The 22,685-nt window shown below is 34.8% G+C and overlaps 1 protein-coding gene across 1 annotated transcript; it reads left to right on the forward strand.

Moving 5' to 3' along the window:
• Positions 1-210: 210 nt before the first annotated feature.
• LOC149546119 (serine carboxypeptidase-like 31) lies at positions 211-3,990 on the forward strand. Its single transcript, XM_089794540.1, has 10 exons — positions 211-536; positions 803-910; positions 1,024-1,119; positions 1,298-1,390; positions 1,494-1,582; positions 1,682-1,969; positions 2,574-2,707; positions 2,836-2,931; positions 3,232-3,334; positions 3,590-3,990. Exons 1-10 carry the CDS (start codon positions 275-277, stop codon positions 3,731-3,733), a joined length of 1,413 nt encoding a protein of 470 aa, XP_089650666.1. The 5' UTR covers positions 211-274; the 3' UTR covers positions 3,734-3,990.
• Positions 3,991-22,685: the final 18,695 nt, after the last annotated feature.

Here is a 22,685-nt window from a genome sequence, read left to right on the forward strand (position 1 = left end):
ATTTAAAACCAAACAATTGTATTTAAGATTTATACCAATATCTAAAATATTATAACAAATCTACAGAATCAAATTATGCATGCTCAAAAATATAAAGACAATTATATTTAAGATTTTTGTACCAATATTTAATAATTTTCCCCCTTATAAGAGTGAGGTCCAGCCCCATAAGCTCTCGCATTGATTCATAGCTAGAAATATTTACTGCTATATAAATGTTGTGGTAAGAAGTGGGAAAAGGACAGATTTGAAGCCAGAAAAGCTTGAATAAACAATGGCCAATCATCTGAGCTTGTGGGTTTGCTTGGCTCTTTGTATGATTACTGTTTCACACTCTATTGAAGGTGAAGAAACATTGATTAGTAGGAGCAATCCACATTTGGTGACTCAATTGCCAGGGCAGCCTAAAGTGGGATTTAATCACTATGCTGGTTATGTGGATCTGAATGAAAATAATGGAAGAGCTCTTTTCTATTGGTTCTATGAGGCTCCTAATCCCAAAGAGAAAAAGCCTTTGGTCTTATGGCTTAATGGAGGTAAGCCTATAGAAGTTTTCCTGTTAAAACTATTATGTATTAGATATTCTTATGTATATGATTTAGTTCTGCAATGTAACAATCTAAGGAATTCTATTTAGTTCAGTTATGGATTCTTTTACCATAGTTATGATTACCTTCAAAGACTTATTTAAGTAATGTTCTAGTTTAGCAGTTTCTTAGTCTTTTTAGATGTTCTGTTATGGAATTTGAATTGGGATCTTTTTCCTACTAATTTCATACAAATAATGCTATTTATTCAACAGGTCCAGGGTGTTCATCTGTGGGATATGGAGCAACGCAAGAGATTGGACCTTTTATCATAAACTCAGATGGAAAGACTCTTTCTTTCAATGAGTACTCATGGAATAGAGGTATTTTTTCAAGGACAATTTGCTTGGTTGAATTCATTACTCTTTCTTGAAGCAATTATTTTTGAAACCAAGATAACTGAAACATTGACAATTCTCTTTGGTTTAATGATCAGAAGCCAATATGTTATTTCTTGAGTCTCCAGTTGGAGTGGGATTTTCCTATTCCAATAAAACATCTGATTACAAGATTCTAGGAGATAACATCACTGGTAAGAAGCTCAAGGAAACATGTTTTTGTTGTAATACACAATGTTTTGTTGTTTGTAATCTCTCTTTATATTCTTTAAAAATATGTATAGGACTAGAATTTGAAGATTGGATGATGGTTTTCTGAAAATATATTCATGAGACTAAATTGAAGATTGGATGACGGTTTGAATTGCACAGCTCATGATACATACAGGTTCCTCCAAAACTGGTTTAAAATTTACCCAGAGTATAGAACACGCGAGTTCTTTATTACAGGAGAAAGTTATGCAGGTGTGTGGTCTAACATTTTTTTCTCCTATGTTCTGTCCTACAAATAAACCCATTTCTTGTTGTAAATCAATATAATCAATTTTCCTTGCCTTTGTTTTGTCAGGGAAATATGTTCCTGAACTCGCAGAACTCATATATGATCAAAATAAAATCTCCCCCAAGAGTCTTTATATAAATCTTAAAGGTTTCATGGTAAGCTGTGTCAAATTCTTTGAGAGTTTTAACTTCAATATGAAAATTTGTTTGGATGTTTTGAAAAGTTGATATGTAGTTATGTACTACTTGATTCAGGTGGGCAATCCAGAGACATATGATGCTTATGATTGGCAAGGCCAAATGGATTATGCATGGAGCCATGCAGCTGTGTCTGATGAAACTCATCAAATGATTTTAGATTACTGTGATTTCTTTTCAAACAATACATTTGACAACCAAAACTGCACAGATGCAGTAGATGAAGTTTTTGCTCAATATGATAAGATAGACATGTATAGTCTCTACACTCCTACATGCATTCATAAAAACATCACAACAAATGCTAAACTTCGTGGGAACCAGTTCAAGTATTCAACTAACAAGGTAAAATTTCATGTCTCGTTGTTGTGGGTATCTTTTATATTATTATCCAATTATATATTCAGTGAGATTTTGGCTTAACAGTATGCTTCAATGTTGGTATCATTTATCTGAAATTGGGTAAAGAGAATCTGTGTGATTTTAGATAAACTACTTAAATTAAGTCAAAATATAGAATGGGTGAGAATCTTAGATTATTTTTTCTTAATTGTATATTCTTCCTGATTTTAATTTTATATTATAAATCTTGATTTGATTGTATAGCTCATCTGAAATCCAACTAAAAATATCTAAAATATGATTTTAGATAAGCTACTTGAAAGTTTGTTTAAATTTAATGATTCTAGATAAGCTACTTGAACACTTAGAATGTGTAAGACTCTATGAACAACTCTATGAACTGTATATTTAGCATATTCTAAAATTTTGATTTATATGTACAGCTTATCTGAAATCCTACTAAAAAAGTCTAATGTGATTCTAAATAAGCTACTTAAATCAGTCAATTTAAAAAAAAATAACTCTAGGGACTTTATTCACTATGGTTTTTTTTTAATATAAATAATGCCAAAATCTCATGATACACATTTCAAAATTTTTTATGCAGAGCATGAGGAAGAGAGTTGGTGGATATGATCCTTGTCTTGATGACTATGCTGCAATCTATTACAACACATATGATGTTCAGAAAGCTCTTCATGTCCTCAACGGCTTACACCTTAGGAATTGGAGTATTTGCAAGTAAGCTTCTTTCAAGAACAAGAACCACATATGTTTCTATGGTTTAACAAAAGCACAATAGTTATTTTATAGTTTAAATCAATATCCAGGGAGCTTTAATTAAAATGAAAAATACTTTCCAATTGCAGCTATGATATCTTCAATGACTGGAACGAAACACGACCATCTGTATTGTCATCCTATCAAAAGCTTATGGATGCTGGTCTTCGCATATGGGTTTACAGGTGTTTTCATAATTTAAGATTTTCATTTATAATGTGTATTTTGCGTTTTGATTTATTTAAATGGTTTATTTGAAATTACATAAAATATATTAGTTATTTTAGACTTTGATTTGTTAGCTCATCTGAGTCATATTAGCTTTGCCACTAGTTCACCATCCATAAATATGATTTTAGATGAACAATCTTATTTTACATATTTTTATATGTTTCTATTTATTTCAAATGATCTAAATGGTACACAATTTTTACACAATCTAAGTCAAGAAAATTTAATGACCATTTAAATAATGTATTCAACAGTGGAGACACTGATGGGCGGGTTCCAGTGCTATCAACAAGATACAGTCTAAATGCTCTAAAAGTTGCCAAAAGTAAATGGCAAGCATGGTATTATGGGGGGCAGGTGAGAAGTTAATTCAATCTTCTTATCATCAATTGAATTCATATAAGGAGATTTAAACGTAGTATCAATTGAATTCATTTGAAAAAATATTAAAGTTGATAACATAAATATCCTAAAATATAAGTTTGATATGGAAAAAAGATTAAGGTTTTCTTTTAATCAACTCTGATCTCATATATTTTTGCAATTAAATATATTTTATACAATCTTTTTACTTCCAAGCCATTTTTTTGATTAATTTGTGGATGGTTACAGGTAGGTGGATGGACTCAAGATTGTGGAAAATTGACATTCTCCACGTTTAGAGGAGCCGGTCATGCAGTGCCACTTTTTAACAGAGAAGAAGCTTTGTTTTTCTTCAACACATTTCTTTCGGGGAGAAGTTTGCCCAAACAATGACAAGGAAAGGCCTTCAAAACATTTTTTTTGTGGTTTCTTCAATAAAGTGTAAAATATTCGGGAAGTTCAATCTTAGTCTAAATAATGTGAAAACAATATTGAAAAAAAGCCCTCTCTCACAATATATTTTCTAGACTTAGTTAGTCCAGGCTAAGAATGCGGATGTATAATGCTCCAGTTTTACACCTGAATATTTCAGTCAATTCACTGGTTGAATTGCACCGTTGAATGTATAGATATATATGTTATTTTGGATCGGAGAGATGTTTATGAATTTAGTTTTAAGAAGATGGTTATGATTTATTATAAATTATAATGCGTAAATTATCGGCACTTTGATTCACAAAGGTAATTGTTGGTGTTTTGAACTCTAATTTTAAGCTTGAAAATCTAGTCTTTCTAATGGCCTTTCCTTGGAATTTTAGTCTTCCTAATGATTATCCTCTTATTTATATTGAAAATACTGTGTAAAGTCACATTGTGTAAGATAAGTTTCAGATGAAATTTCATGATAGGGAACTAAAATATTCAAGCCCAAGGTTCAAGGCTTTCCTTTGTAAACTTCGTACTGTTTGAACTGGTTCACCAGTTCAATAGGTTCAACAGGTTCAATAAGTTCAGTGGTTCCATGATATAGTTTCATATTGTAAGTTTCTTGGTTTGGGTCGAATATTCAAAATCTAGATTCAAAATTGAAGTTCAAGTTTGAAGGTTCATGCGGTTCAAAAGGTTCAGCAGTTCAAAGATTCAGTTTTAACAATTGTAACAGATTTTCTGAAAACTGAAATCTGAGTCTTAGTACGAGGGTCATAATTTTCAAACTCACCATTGGATTGTGGTTAGTATTGGATATGTGTGAGTAAACATAATTTATTAAATTCAAGAAAGAGCAATTTTCAAAAATGTGTCTTGATTTGTGAAATACGTATGACTGTTCACAACACTATCATCATATTTTGGGAGCCATATTTCTCAATCCAACCGTTGGATCAGGTTGCATTTTAGATATGTCTTGTTAAACCTAATTCTCTAAATCTCCTCCAAATATTTTTATTAGATACATTATGGATCAAAAGTTACAAGTTTCTGAGTGCGGCACTATCAAAATTAGCACTAACAGTCACAAAATGCAAATCACGGGATATTAGTTATACTTCGAGGGTCATAAGTTTTATTCTAACCATTGAATTTGTCTAAATTTTGGATATGTTTTTACCGATATAAATCTCTAAATCCTCTTCAAACAATTTTGTTAGATCTATAATGGACCAAAAGTTATGGTCATTTCTGTGAACTATCAAAACTATCTTGACAATCATGAAAAGATGACAACATTTCATCATCGGTAAATACCTGTGATGTCCCCAGAGTGGGCCCCTAATGGAAGGTGACGTAGGTTTGTCCATGTGGTTTTTCGCTACCACGTGTCCGGGGTCCTCGCTAGCGAGGCTATCCTGGGGTTGACCCCTTAACGCAGGGATGTGCCGTTTACTAATAGTCTGAGCTTTTGGTACAATGGTTACTAACTTGGTATCAGAGCCAGAGGTCTCGAGGTTGAGACCCGTGGAGCGTGGTGGGCTGTGATGTCCCCAGAGTGGGCTCCTAATGGAAGGTGACGTAGGTCTGTCCGTGTAGTTTGTTGCTACCACGTGTCTCGGGTCCTCGCTAGCGAGGCTATCCTGGAGTTGACCCTTAACGCAGGGAGGTGCCGTTTACTAATAGTTCGGGCTTTTGGTGCAACGGTTACTAACTACTTGTAATGTCCCATTTTTTTTGGAGGAGTTAATTATAAAGTTATCAATTTAAAAAAAAATATTACAAGGTAACTTTATAAATTAAATTAAAAAAAATCTTCTAGAGGTTGTTGGAAGAAGCAGAGAAAAAATTAAAAAGGAGGCCGACTTATCAAGGAAAAAAGAATAAATAGGCATTGAGGGCTCATTGCCTATCATCAAGTTTTATTATTGAATTTTTGCTGATGTGCATTGTGGAGCCTAGGGTTTCTGCAAGTAGTCACAATTAGCCATTGAGAATGAAAACTCTCAATTGGTACGCAATTTTGAGGGTGTGAAAGATCACCTGAATTATTGTAACTGTGGGAAGGATATTTCAGTCATTTCACTTGTGCTTAATTGCTAGTTTGGAGTTTCTAGTGGAGTTGCACTTTCACCATATCATCTTCAGCATTTAGTCTCCACCATTTGATCAATCCAGGTTCTTCATTTCAATCTGTAGTTGCAACAAGTTCTCAATTGTATACAGCTAGTTAGGGTTTCTCTGTAATGTGCTATGTCATAATGTTTTGGTGCTAAAATTTGCCATATCATTTTTAAGAATATTTGGTTTTCATTGAATGAATACATTGGGACTATTATTTCTTTTATTTTAGCAATATATTTTAGCAGTGTATTAAATTTAGGGTTTTGTTTAGTGGCCTATTGGTACGGGTCATTACAGTGGTATCAGAGTAGTTTCCTGCTAGCCTAATAGGGTTACCCAACCACCATTTAATTTAGTTTACAAAAGAACCAACATAACTGAGAATATGGCTGAGAGACATTCTCAAAGCCCATCTAGAAGTGTGCAAGATAATGAGACTTATAGCAACATGAGAGGCTTCTACAGTCAATAGAGGCAAGTACACAGGAAATGATGGTTATGATGCAACATTTGATTTGGGAAAATAGGAGGAATAATCATAATAATGACCAGGATGACAGGAGCATAGCAGGATCACAACATAGGACACGGTCTGGAACAACTGACATACCCACACGTTTGTAATGTCCCTTTTCTGATTTTTCATGATATTTCACGCCTCTAATTAGATCTTTAAAATCAAACAACTAATATCACAAAGATCCACCAAATTCCTCAAGAAACCCCAAATCGGGTATGCTGAAAATAGTGCTAAAAGCTTCACAACTTCACAAATTATTAATAAATCTGAAAATGGAAATTTTTACAGAACTTTCAGCAGCATAACAGCCTACAAATTGACATTTCCAGATCCGTATAGCCTTTCCACAATAGCTCGAAAATGTAAGACCAAAACTATGCTCATCGGGCTCCCGAAATAGCACAAAATATGCCCGGACACACCACAAAAACACTAATAATCTATCTCAGAAGTTTAATCACGTCCCAATATATATATTCAGCTCTATTTTAACATTTAAAAGTCTGATATACAGCAGCAACCCACACTGATATGAAATACTCAACTGTAAACACCAACTCATACAAAAACACACCCGAAAACTCACAAATCTGCACTGTTTAGCACAAAGGCAAACTCTGTATGAGCATGCACATGGAATGGCTTCAAACTCCCGTCCTTAGCCTTCCTGGAAACCTGCAAACTCCCGTTCTTGGGTCTCCCTGGAAACCTGCAAACTCCCGTTCTTGGGTCTCCTTCTCCACAGGTTTGGCAGCCTCTGAAGAATAACAAAGAATGAGCAAAAATCAAGTTCTGGAATGAGCCCAAAATGCCTCCAAACCCCTTAAAAGAGGGCATAACTGTAACTCACGTCCAAGAGAGGTTAATGAAACTTATTTTAATAATAATTTTCATTTATTAGTCCAACGGTTTCCAAAGATTAACCCCCTTTTTCCGAAACTTCACTTTCTTGGGCCTGCCTGCCTTAGCAAAGATTTTCTTTTTTAATTATTTGAAAAGGGGACATGACAAGTCCTCCCCTCCCAAACATTGCTTGTCCTCAAGCAATGGCTGAACAATAAACCAATCAATCCACCTGGATCCCAAATGTAGTCATGAACTATACTACTACCAATTAACACAGGCTCCTGCAATATCCTCTGCAATATGACCAAGATGAATCCATAATCAAACTGACAATTATAGCTCAACCAAAATCCAAAATCACCACTACCACAGTCAAAAACCCATGAGGCACAAACTCTTAGAACATCAGAACCCAAGCAAAGTGGACAAATCAAACTACCAACACAGTAAATACCATCAACGCATCCCACTGGACCATACAGAATGCACAATCCAACTCTGCAACAATAGTGAATGCTCTCGAATGAAACTGTACCAAGTATGGAGAATCCACACACTGTACAACTCCTGTAGTCAACACAACTTTTCAAATCACCGGCCACTATCTCATAACCATAACTACCATGCACCCCTGATGGTGAAAAGCCATCACAAGATAAATAGCAAGAATTGGAACCCAAACCAAATCTTCCTGCCATCAACTCCTCAACACAAGGATCAAATGCTAACTGATGTACATACCTTGCAATATAATGTTGATAAAAAAAACCAACCTTAGTCAACAACTCACCATGAACAAGTGATAAAACCCACTGTGATTGATCACCAGCTAAGTTAGGAGATGTCATAGCCAAAGGAGTAGAATCAATAACAACACCCTCTGAAGCATCACTCTGAAACTCCTGCTCTAAGTCATGTATTATCAAGCTTTCAACTGTAGAACCTATCGCCATGTCATGCCCATCACAACTCTCATCTTGAGGCATCAAATTGTCCCATAACTGATGATAAGCACTAGGAACCAAAGTACATCTTTGTATCATTATCTCATCAACATGGTCATCAAAGGTAAATTGATGAGCATACCTCATAGTGTAATGCCAATAGAATGCGTCAATCTCAGTCAGTGGCTCAGACTGTAATCTAGATGAAACTAACTGCAATTGATCATTAACCATGTTGGAACTAACTACTACCTCTGAAGATATCACCAAGGAAGTAGTATTACTAGCAGGAACCATGCCAACTACCGACTCACCAACATCACACATGATCTTTGATACATCTCTAGTCTCTGTGCCTTCAGTACTAGATGCCACCACCATGTTAGGCATACAACAATCTGCTACAACACCCAACTCAACTGAACCTAACTCTAGTGGGAATGAACCTGATATTCCAATGTTAGTATCAAGAATGGATGCATCCCCATCTCCACTGTCTCTGACAATCTCGACCATGGACATCCTCGGATCACCAAACACCACTGCTCGTGACTGTATAGAATCAGGTGAAGACTGTAATCGCTCTAACTCCATGGTCACCTTAGCCAAATGAAATTGTGACTCCTTGAAAGCCAACTGTGTACTCTCAAGAATCTCAGAAGTCACCACAAGCTGCTCAGTAAGCTCACTCACCTCATCTTCCTTGGCCAACAATGCATCATATGATGTACTGCCCCACTTCATAAGATAATCTCTGTCGGCTACCAACTGCATATAATCCTGTCTCAGAATCTGGATAGCCTCCCATAAAGAGTGGAACTCTGTCAAGGAAAGATAACTGCCTCCCTGCTCATCACTAGTAGGAGAACCCCATCCATAAACTGCTAACAACTGACGAGCATCATCGAAATGCTGGCAAGTGATAGCAATGTCTTGGTCACTAACTCTCAACTGATTAGACACATGATGGCACTGGCTTGACTGTCTCCTACAAACCTCCTCTGATGCACTGTCTAAAGGAGTATCCTCAAAGTTACTAGTCTCTAGAGTATTACCATCCATATCCTGTGAATCAAATCTAAAACTCATATCAACATACGGAGTATCAAAAACATTAGCATTGCTGTCCAACTCCTCTATGCCCAAGGAAGCTAAGTCTTCAAAATTGCCCACTACATCCTCCTGGATGTCATCAATGCCAATATGATCCTGGGACTCATCTATACACACTGCCAAATATGAAATATCATCAACACATTCTAGCAAGTATGGTCGACTGGATATATGAACAAAGCCCAACATCGGTGTATAAAAACTAATACCAACATTGGACAAGCTACTAGCACAAGAAAAGACAACACCGTGCAATCTGCTAATCAAATCCATGATAGCACCCAAACAAACACTGCTACCAAAAAGTGTTAAAGATCTCCTGTCAACTGAATCCCAAATGCCAATATAACAATCTTGAGTCCATATCCGTAAACTAGAATCAACTGGTAACTCAAGCAAACTCCTCACCTGAGTAATATGACCAATACCAACTAACTCCACATACCTGTCATGATGAGATAATGAAGTCACAATACTATCTTGGTTCACCGTCAGCTGGCTGGACAAATCATGTGAAGTACTACCAGCCTCAACCTCATGTGATGAAGCATCTAACTGTGCCTGGTACTCTTTCTCAGCAAAGTCATGAATGCTCAATGTCTGCTCATCTCTACCAGGTATCTCACCATCCTGAACAACAACATCCTCATAATCATCATCTGAACCCACTACACTGTAGTCACTTCCTGTTGTAACTATACCATCTTGAATACCTGTGGCATCACCCTTTGATGACCTGTAAACAATTGTCTCAATTTGAGTATCAAGTTGACTGTTACTATCAATCTGTGTGATATCCTTTCCCACCACCTCCCGTGGCAGAGTAGAATCTGAGACCTCTACCTGGCTATCAACTAGTTTCTCAAACTCCTCATGCAAATTCTTGGGAATTGTGTCATCTGTCCTGTGAGAAAATCTACCAAATAAAAATCCAGTCAACTTATCCACCTTAGCTGGGTCAGATAACATGTCATTTATACAGTGGTGCTCAACCAACTATTTAGACATGTTATGGCTTATTTTCATAAGTTTATCTCGAATGTCTAAATAACCATCCTTTCTATTATTTTGACTCTGGCTATCAATTGTCCAAGATTGTTCCCTCTGAGACTCTGTACTATACCTGTCCATTCTGGATAAAGTAGAGTGTAACTCCAATAGGATATAACTTCTTCAAACACCAAGAACTAACATGAAAATGATTTGAAGTAGCATGCAACCATAAATTTTGACATGCATCTGCAACTTCTACAAACCCTCAGGCTGGCAAGATCATGGCTCTGATACCACTGTAATGTCCCTTTTCTGATTTTTCATGATATTTCACGCCTCTAATTAGATCTTTAAAATCAAACAACTAATATCACAAAGATCCACCAAATTCCTCAAGAAACCCCAAATCGGGTATGCTGAAAATAGTGCTAAAAGCTTCACAACTTCACAAATTATTAATAAATCTGAAAATGGAATTTTTTACAGAACTTTCAGCAGCATAACAGCCTACAAATTGACATTTCCAGATCCGTATAGCCTTTCCACAATAGCTCAAAAATGTAAGACCAAAACTATGCTCATCGGGCTCCCGAAATAGCACAAAATATGCCCGGACACACCACAAAAACACTAATAATCTATCTCAGAAGTTTAATCACGTCCCAATATATATATCCAGCTCTATTTTAACATTTAAAAGTCTGATATACAGCAGCAACCCACACTGATATGAAATACTCAACTGTAAACACCAACTCATACAAAAACACACCCGAAAACTCACAAATTTGCACTGTTCAGCACAAAGGCAAACTCTGTATGAGCATGCACATGGAATGGCTTCAAACTCCCGTCCTTAGCCTTCCTGGAAACCTGCAAACTCCCATTCTTGGGTCTCCCTGGAAACCTGCAAACTCCCGTTCTTGGGTCTCCTTCTCCACAGGTTTGGCAGCCTCTGAAGAATAACAAAGAATGAGCAAAAATCAAGTTCTGGAATGAGCCCAAAATGCCTCCAAACCCCTTAAAAGAGGGCATAACTGTAACTCACGTCCAAGAGAGGTTAATGAAACTTATTTTAATAATAATTTTCATTTATTAGTCCAACGGTTTCCAAAGATTAACCCCCTTTTTCCGAAACTTCACTTTCTTGGGCCTGCCTGCCTTAGCAAAGATTTTCTTTTTTAATTATTTGAAAAGGGGACATGACAACGTTCTACATTCAGAGAAGAAACTCCAGCACACACACCTGATGCTATGGTAATAGATATTGTAGATGAACTCCAACAAGTGAGGAATGAGTGGGATTCATTACCAGAATATGTACAGGATGGATGGACATTTGACAGGTACCTAAACTATAGAGATGCCAGGCAGAAGCAAGTAGATAAACACAGTGAGTTGCAACAGGTCACCAACAAGTTGGTATTACCCACATTTGATGGTAGTGGAAAAATGACTGCTCGTGCTTGGATTCATAAGGTGGATACTTTCCTATCTTTGAAGATGATGACAGAATTTGAAGCACTCAAGTATGCCACTTTACACTTAGATGGGGCAGCACATGATTGGTGGACACATGTCATGATCACATTGCAACACAATCAGGTAACCACTTATGAGGAGTTTGTGGATAGATTGATAGAAAGGTTTGATAAAAAAAATTTTGAAGTTTATTTTCGAGAGTTAGCCCAGTTGAGACAGTTAGGAGGCTTAGAACAATTTATCAATGACTTCTAGAAACTTGCAATGATGGTGCTTGACATTTCAGAAAGGAGGCTAGTCATTTTATTCACAGAGGGATTAACTAAACCATTCAAGGGGTGGGTAAAGACCTTTGATCCTCCTACATTACATGAAGCCATGAAGAAAGCTCGCAGTATGGAACTTGCAGCTCTAGCACACCAGTTTAGTTCAAAGAGTTCTTCATCATTTAGAGATAACAAAGGGGAATTCAGCAAGGGTAAAGAGAATTTTAGTGACTCAAAAGACAAGCTAGCTGCACCTTGGGATAAGGAAACACTTAATGACCTAGGTAGGAAGAAGCTATGCTTCTTTTGCAAAGGTCCCTATGAGTTTGGTCATGATTTTCCTATGAAGCCTAAGGGGAAGGCCAACTGGGTGATGTGGGCTTATTATGAAGGTTCAGATTTAGACATCTCAGAGCACCATGATGAGGATCCTGATGAGGCAGAGGGTGAACAAGAGGTAGATAGTGCTGAGAAAAAAAGGCTCCAAAGATACATTTACAAGAGGCATGTTTGTCTAGTATTCAAAGAGAGGGATCTTTTAGATTTTGAGGAGTCTTGGTAGGACAAAAGATTATTACTCTATTGGATATAGGTGCCACACATAATTTCATTGATGCACGATTTGTGGAGAGGCGTGGACTCATTACTAAGGAGTTTGAAGGACTGAGAGTTAAGGTAGCTGATGGATATACTCTTCATTATGATAGGATGGTGTGAGATCTACCTTTGCGCCTGAACAACTATGAGTTTAAGGCAGACAATCATGTGGTCAACATGGGTGACATGGACATAGTACTTGGGATGCAATGGCTACATTCTTTGAAGGAGGTTACCCTAAGATTGGAGGATATGGAGATACGATTTGTGGTGGATGACAAGACTCATGTGCTGAAGGCTATTCGTAATGGTGATGTCAGGACTATCTCATTTAGGCAGTTGGAGAGATTAGCCAAACATAATAATATAGAGTGGGCAAAAATATGCGCTTTGATGCCTCCCCAAGAGGGGCAACATAAGACTGAATATCATCCAGATATTCAAAAATTGAGAATCAAGTATGGGAAGGTATTCAGTGAGATTCCACCAGGCAGGCCATCAGACAAAGGTATTGAGCACATTATCGAGTTGCAGGAAGATGCTAAGCCTGTCATGATCACAACATACTGGCACCCAAAACAACTCAAAGATGAGATCGAGAGGACCATAAATGAGTTGCTAGCAATGGGACACATTAGACCAAGTAAGTCACCCTTTGCATCTTCTGTTGTTTTGGTAAAAAAAAGGATGGTACTCTACGAATGTGTATTGATTATAGGGTGTTGAATAAGAGAACTATAAAGAACAAGTATCCCATCCCACACATCGATGAGATGATAGACGAATTGCATGGGGCTTGTTATTTCACAAAAAATGATTTGAGATAGGCTATCACTAGATCAGAGTTCAAGAGCAGGATATTGAAAAAACTACTTTTAGATGTCATTATGGGCATTTCGAGTTTGTAGTCATTCCTTTTGGTTTGACTAATGCACCTGCCACTTTTCAGTCCACTATGAACAAGGTCTTCCACCATCAGTTGAGGAAATTTGTGCTAGTTTTCTTTGATGATATTTTGATCTATAGCAAGACATGGCATGAACATTTAGAGCACTTGGAGACAGTATTAAGCATTTTACAGAGTGAGTCCTTGTATGCCAAGGATTCCAAATGTGATTTGGCGATGACAAAATTGTTGTATCTTGGACACATCATTAGTGCAAAAGGAGTGCGAATGGATCTTGAAAAGATCCGTGCTATTGTTGATTGGCCACCACCAAAGAACCTTACATAGTTAAGAGGGTTCTTTGGTCTATGTGGATTCTATCATAGATTTGTTAGTGGCACTCATGACATCTAGTGCCCATGACAGATTTGCTGAAGAAAGGGGCATTTGTGTGGACTCAGAAGGCACATGAGTGTTTTATGTAGTTCAAGGAAATAATGACTACATGCCCAGTATTAGCATTACTTGATTTCACAAAGCCATTTGAGCTTCAATGTGATGCTTCTAGAGAGGGAGTTGGTGTTGTACTCATGTAGGACAAGCATCCTATAGCTTATGAGAGTAGGAAACTCAAAGGAGCTAAGAGATCATTCAACATATATGATAAGGAGATGTTGGCCATCATGCATGCCATGGCCAAATTCAGACAGTATCTTGTGGGCAACAAATTTTGTATTAAAACTGATCATAATAGTTTGAAGCACTTTTTGGGACAGCGGGACTTGAATGATCGTCAGTAGAAGTGGGTGAGTAAGTTACAGGAATATGATTTTTATATCACATATGTTAAGGGGGCACAAAATATTGTTGCAGATGCTTTATCCTGTAGGCCACACCTCACTTCTATGATTCAGATATCAGAGGATTGGTGACACTTGATTGTAGTAGAATATGCCAAAGACATGTGGGCCTCTGCTATAGTGGAGGGGATAACAATGAACACCAGATACACTCTCATAGATTATTTGATCATTTACAAGAATGGGATTTACTTAGCCCCAGGATTGAAAGTGAACCAGTTGAGTTTGAGAGCATTCCATAATTCACCTACAATAGGCCATCCTAGGTATTTCAAGACTTACAGGTTAGTACGAGAATGGTTCACTTGGAAGGGACTTAAGGCTAATGTTTTGTAGTATGTGTGTGAGTGTCATGTTTGCTAGTAGAAAAAATAAGAGCACACTTATCAAGCAGGGCTCCTACAGCCACTTCCTATTACTGGCAGGAAGTGGGAGTGCATCTCTATGGATTTTATTACAGGCTTGCCTAGGGCCCAGGGGCACGATTATATCTATGTGGTGGTGGATAGGCTGAAAAAATATGCTCACTTCTTCCCTATCGCTACTACATACTTAGCAACTCAGGTGGTAGAGGTCTTCTTTAGGAAGATTTTTAGATTACACGGTTTGCCTCAGAGTATTGTGAGTGATAGGGATAGCCGCTTCATGAGTCACTTTTGGCAGGAGATATTTTGGTTGTGTGGCACTAAGCTTACACCTAGTACCAGTTATCACCCATAGACTAATGGTCAAACAAATATTGTAAACAAATGGGTGGAAGGGTATTTGAAGAATTATGTGGCAGATCAACAGCGAGCTTGGGTCAGATGGATATATCTCTATGAGTACTGTTACAATACCACATATCATATAACTATACAAATGACAGGTCCTTCATGGCACTTTATGGTTATGAGGCACCTAGTTTTTTAGATTTATTGTTGGGAGACAGTCGAGTACCCCATGCAGGTGAACTATTAAAGGAAAGTAAGGATATAGTTGCTACTCTCAGAGACAACATTGCTAGAGCTCAGAACTAGCAAAAATAGTATGTAGACAAGAAGAGGACTGAGTGTAGTTTTGAGGTAAATGATATGGTTTACCTCATGTTGCAGCCATATAAGTAGTCCACTCCCAAGAAGAGTGGTATAGAGAAACTCAAGCCACGCTATTATGGACCATTCAAGATCATCAAACGAGTTGGTGAGGTGGCTTATGAGTTGGAGCTTCCCACAGATAGTAGAGTGCACAATGTGTTTCATGTATCATGCCTCAAAAAGGCATTGGGTCAGAATGTGATGCCTTCTGCAGTATTACCTCCCTTGGATGATGAGGGGAAATTGATCTTAGTGCCAGAATCCATTCTGGATAGTAGAGAGAAGCAACTTTGCAAGAGAGTACAATCAGAGAGTGTCTAGTTAAGTGGAAATATTTACCTATTGAAGATGCTACTTGGGAGGGAGAAGTATTTTGTAGCATCCAACATTAAGATTGCTTGAGGTCAAGCAATTTTAGGAGGGGCAGACTTGTAATGTCCCATTTTTTTGGAGGAGTTGATTATAAAGTTATCAATTAAAATATATATATATATATATATATTACAAGGTAACTTTATAAATTAAATTAAAAAAAATCTTCTAGAGGTTACTGGAAGAAGCAAAGAAAAAATTAAAAAGGAGGCCAACCTATCAAGGAAAAAAGAATAAATAGGCATTGAGGGCTCATTTCCTATCATCAAGTTTTATTATTGAATTTTTGCTGATGTGTATTGTGGAGCCTGGGGTTTTTGCAAGTTGTCACAATTGACCATTGAGAATGAAAACTCTAAATTGGTACTCAATTTTGAGGGTGTGAAAGATCACCTGAATTGTTGCAACTATGGGAAGGATATTTCAGTCCTTTCACTTGTGCTTAATTGCTGGTTTGGAGTTTCCAGTGGAGTTGCACTTTCACCATATCATCTTCAGCATTCAGTCTCCACCATTTGATCAATCCGAGTTCTTCATTTCAATATGTAGTTGCAACAAGTTCTCAATTGTATACAACCAGTTAGGGTTTCTCTGTAATGTGCTATGCCATAATGTTTTGGTGCTGAAATTTTCCATATCATTTGGTTTTCATTGAATGAATACATTGGCACTATTATTTCTTTTATTTCAGCAATTTATTTTAGCAGTGTATTAAATTTAGGGTTTTGGTTAGTGGCCTATTGGTACAGGTCATTACAATACCACATGTCAAAGTCTTCTTATAAACATTATAAAATGATATCCATAAAGTCTTAATTATAATCTTTATAAAGATTTATGTTATAAAAGGAAATGATCAAAGGAAAGGAGATTTAATTTATGATAATTTCCAAGAATCAGTTATGAAACTGAATAAAGATCTTGAGAAGTTTATTTAGTGGGAGAAATTTTGGAAGAAATGTTTCTTCTTCTAATGAGTGAAGAGTCCTAAAAGTTCCATTGTGTGTGCTGCATATTTCAAGATATTTAGATTATATGAAAGGGCAGATTTTGATGGAGATCAGAGATGTCCATTTTAATATGAGTTTTCTTTTCTAATTTTTTGCAAATATTTTGGATTGATGGTAATACTCACAGATTGTATAATTTTTGATTGAATGAAAGTTCCATTGTTTCGAAGATCGTGTACTTTGAATTGATCTTTTCCTTGCTCTATGTGTGGATAAAGGTTGAGTTGTGGAATCATATTCTATTACTAAATTCATTTGTTGCAGAGTTTGTTCCTATTCAATTAATCTTTTCTCAATCCTTCTAAGTGCATGTGTGGGTGGAAGGATATGTGCCTCCATTGTTTTATGTGGAAGTATTTTCTTCTTATTTATGTTAATTTATTTGCTTCCTATCCAAGAATAGTGAGGCAACCTTCACTTTCGGGTTAAAACCATTTCTTAAATCTTATTCTTTGTATATCTAAATTAGGGAGCGGTACCCTATAAAATTCAGAGGGTGCTTGCACAATCTAATGGAAAAGCAATCCAACTATTGGTAACTTTTTATGTCTTCATTGTTGGGAAAATAAGGGTTCTTTTAGAAGTGTTGTGTGAAGACAAATATGTTTACCAACAGTTATCTAGGCAAAATCATATAAAGGGATATCATAGAATTGATTTTATGACAAACACTTCTAAATTAAATTAGATATTTTTAAATTAATTTAGTATATAGATTGCCATTTTTTTTAAAATATAGGTATTTTGATTTTTTTTTTTAACATGCTACATTTATTAAAACCCTTATATGAAGAATTATATAATCATAATATAAGATATGCACACATGTAATAAAATTAAAATTATAGTTTTCTAATACATTTTTTAAAATTTAAAATTTTAAAATTTATTTTAATAAACTATCTCCTAAAAAATAGGTTGAGGGATAGTGTTTCCGTCAAAAACCACTAATAAGATATCAAACCAATTAACCAATCACCACAAACAAAAAATATGTTTGATTATTTTACAATTCAAAAATTACTCATATATACATTATAAAAAAAAACAAAAAAAAAAATTTAAACTCTAAGAAAGAAAAAATCATAATTGTTATTGGTTAAAGCAAAAGAATTTAATCACTATTTAATCCATACTAATGAGGAAGGTAAGAATTGAGAATTGAACAATTTATTTTTGATCTTGGATCATATGATTCTATTTTAATTAAAATTTTAAATGATGCATAATAATTCTATCTATCTATCTATCTATCTATCTATAAAGTAAAAATATAGAATCATTAATATTTTATTATAATTAGATAAACTAGTTTCATGATTCATAGGAAGAACATCATGAATCCTAGCATAATTACATAATTAGAAAAGAGAAACAAGATTTTAATCTACAAAAGGCTCTAAAAGAACTCCCTCAATCACTAATTTGTAATTTAACATTTAATATAATTTTCTATTTATTGGTAAACATATTTTTCACTTGAAAAAAGTGTAGTTTTGCCCAATGGAATGTGTGTGGCAAATCAATTTCTCCAATAATTGGATAAGTCCTTGATATGTGACCTTCCTCTATGTTTCTAGGGGAAATGCCCCCAATAAGGTATAAGTTTTGATTCTTAAATACAAATGTATTTAAACTTTGAAAGATATAAAAGCAAGCTACTGATAATGAATGCACCAAATGACATCAAAGCTTTCCTAGATTAACTTAAACTACCAACAAGAACAATCAAGAGATACACTTGAAGGTTATCATTAGTGCAATGTTGATTCAATAGTAGTTGAACATTTGTATAATACCATGAAAACACCCATTAAAAAAAGAATCAACACTTCAACAATTCAGATTTGTAGAAAGAGAACCCAAATTGTGTTTACTTTTATTTGCTTATACCAAGAACATGAGAGAAATTTTTGATTACAAGGAAAATATCTATAAACACTTTCCAAAAGTTTCCTTGCTACCAAAAATCCAACATAAGCTCTCTCTAATTCAACAAATTTCAAAAAAGTTCCTTTACAAAGAATTTTATTTTCTTATATAGGTTTGAGGTAAAAAAATACCCCTTCTATAATTAATAACTAATTCCCAATCACGTATTTTTGGAGAGGTTAATTAACCTTACTAAAATTAACCTATGCAAGGAGAGCATCTAAAAATATGACTCAAGCCAAAATTTATCAAAAATTTCTGAACTATACATCAGGTCATTATGACTTCTAGTTGGAATCTACCATCAAGATGTGATAGATTTATTCTTGAAGGTCATATAACTATCAAGGATCACTACCATTGAATCATAATTGGGAATGAACACATTTTCCATCTCAAGTTTATTTGTGAAGTACTTTTCCTCAACCTCTTCCAACTCCTGCTAATATGTTGAAATGCTACAATCTTCAAGAGTGATAGGGACTAGGTTGAGCTTCTTCATGGTTTCAACATCTAACACTTGATTCTCCATCTCTAAATTAATTTTGATAGTAAAGGAATTTAGAAGAAACTGACAATCAAAATATGGAGATCATTCATTGCTACTTCACCTATAATAATCATGACCATTTCATTTGAGACCTTCACTTTTGTTTGTTCACACACATTTATCAATTTATCAAATTCAATGATGCCTTTGTTGATGTTTACTACTTTCCGATTGATACTCTTACTCCACATGTGCACCTAATTATTATTCACATCTATAATAACCTCTTCAAGGTTTAGAGTGTTCACATCTACCTTTAACATCTCCTACAATTCATGAGCTACTCCTTGCCAGGTGACTTTTGTTCCTTACTAGTTTCAAGCTCTTTAGACACCTCTTATACCTACATAATGATTTTTCCACATATTTATTTCACTTCATTTATGAACTTTGAAGCATCTTCTATCATTCCATTTATCCATGCTTCTACCATTATGCTGTAAGACTTTTATTTGTTAACATTTTCCACCATAATATGATCAAGAATGCCTTTAGGACCTATCAGATCTAGTGAAGTAATTATTGCTTGGGCGTTAGAGGAATTGCTAAGTTAATTTAAGATACCAACGTTTGAACATTTTCCTTGAGTTTTTCTTTTTATCTCTTTTCTTTCTTTTCTATTTATGATATTTGTGCCTCAGACAACTCAAAATTTTGAAAGTCTTCATCTATAGCTGATGGGCTAAGATCAACTTTTCTCATTTGTTCAAAATTTGATTTTGAGGCTTCTTCTACATTCTTCTCTATTTAGGCCTCACTATTTCTACATATAAATGGCCTAAAGTTTGATCGATGACCAACCCAGAAATCACCTTGGTTCTTTTCATTTTAAGTAGTTATTGGAGAAAGCTAGAAATCACATCAAACAAAAGTGGAACCACTTGGACTATCTTCTTGTCCCTTTGTAGACTCACTCACAACCATGAGGGTGGAGGAGCTTACGATAATACCTACATATTATTTGTTTGATGTTCAGTGATCACCATTAAATATTTGGTGTTGAATAACTAATTATCCACTTGTGTGATGTCAATCAATGAGGTCTTATGAGGAGAAAAATCATGAGGAGAAGCTACTACCATACATGAAAAAGTAACCAAAATTGACTATTCAACAGTTCTAGGAGATTTTTGAATATTGTCATTAGGTCTATTTTCTCCTTGATTTACCTTGTGCCCAACTTTATCTTTCGACTTTGCCCTCTTTATTTTTATTGTGAACTCAACTTTGCATGCTTTGGATAAATCCATTGGCTGATTTGGATCTTCATCACCATCATTATTACTTGAATTCAATTTCTACATTTTCTCATTCAAGGTCTCTCTAGGTGCCATACAAGATGATTTACCTTGATTTTTGTTTCTTCTAGTAGGATTGCTCCTCTACTTTGAGTTCTAGTAGCTGTATTTTCTATCCACATTTTGCTTACCCATTCTTTTTTTCTCTTGATGACATATGTTGTCCTTTCTTATAGATTTTTTAAATTCTTGAATAGCTTCAATTGGTTGGTGGGATTTCTAGCTATTCAATCTTCTCATGGTAGAAAGGATAAATCAATGAAAATTCATAATCTTCTATGCCTATCACATCAATATCCACTTTAAAATCTATCACTTATCTTGTAGTGAGCCTCATCTAGTCTTGTTTCTTGACTTCGAGATCACTCTCACAATCTTCCCAAAAGTCCTCTAGAGCTGGAAAGTGACCAAGGTTGGGAATTAGCTTTAGTTCATTGACTATGTATCCTTTACTATCATAAGGGAACCACATAGTATAAGTATACAAATTGATTTTAGAAATGGATTTCTCTATCTTTTCAACATCTGTTGAAGTGTTACACTTGTAATACCTAATGCCAATAGCGAAATGAATCTCATCTACTCTCATGTTTCTCCATAAGCTTTTAATCTAACTAATTTTCCTACACATCTCAATTAGAATTTTTTTAAATCATAAATGAACCTAGGTAGCATGATGAGGTATCCATAATAAGCTACCAACCAAATATAGGTGAACTTTGAGAACTATATGAATTAACTTCCATATCTTTGAATTGCTACTACTACTTCTGGCAATAGTTGAGCAACCCTATATTTCCTTGAAGTTCTTTTGTTGTCAACATTGTGAATGAATCATTAACTCTCCTAAAATGATGTAGGCTACTCTCATACTATAGCTGAGGGAGGGGATTGTAAATGAGAGCCGTATCATCATATATACCCTTTTTGTTAGGGTATGTGCAGGATCATGGTGTGCCAAAAAGTTGTGATGTGAAAAAAATAGAGTTTAAAGACATCTAAAAGCGCTTCAAAATTTGCTCTGACTTTTTTTCACCTATCTAGGCACCAAACCTAAAAAATAAGGCCGAGCTTTATCAAATATCTAATAAATGACATTATAATCATATAATAATTATAATTATTATACTATAATATAATAATATTATATTATAATAATATAAAAATATTATATTATAATAGTATAATACATTATAAATTATAATAATATAATATAATGCATTATAATAATATAATAATATAATATAATATATTATTATATTATAATAATATAATATAATAATATTATTATATAATAATAATATAATATAATATTTTATATTATAATATATAGTAACATAATAATATATAGTAATGTAATATAATATATATAAAAAATATAATATAATAATAAAAAACTAATACATTATAATATAATATATAATAAAAAAGTAATATATTATAATATAATATATAATATACACATTGTGTTAACTGCCATAGATATCGGATATCCGATATAGTATCGAATATTTGATACCTATGTCCCAATATTAAAAAAAACACAGACCCGTAGGCCCTTATTTTGCTTATTTGAATGCCAGTATTTGGAGTGACGATCGGATATCAGATATAAGGTTTTTTTTAATTTAAAAAAAATCATTTTTAACATAAATTCAATAGATTTTATCATGATTTTGTTTGTTTTTGTTGAATCTAGGTTTTTTTTGAATTTTTTTGGTTAAAATTAAGGTTTTTAAAATATATATTACATTTTGCAATTCAATAGGAATGGCTGATCAAAATGATGACACTGAGGTAGGGAATAATATTCCTAGTAACCACCCACAAACAATCTAGTGCCCCCACAAAACCATCCACCAAATGATCCTCTACTCCTCAAAAGCCTCCTCGAATCGAGGATTTGATAAATGAAAATCTCACCGAATTGAAGGGTTTGCAAAGAACCTATAACAATTTACCCACATTGGCTCCTATGTTATCGACGTTAAACACCATAGTGGATAACATTGAAACCCTTATGAACCAACAAAATGCCGCTCTTCAT

Source organism: Cupressus sempervirens, chromosome 7 (assembly GCF_028749045.1).
Source record: "Cupressus sempervirens isolate cs-2001-9-10 chromosome 7, ASM2874904v1, whole genome shotgun sequence".
NCBI classification, from domain to species: domain Eukaryota; kingdom Viridiplantae; phylum Streptophyta; class Pinopsida; order Cupressales; family Cupressaceae; genus Cupressus; species Cupressus sempervirens.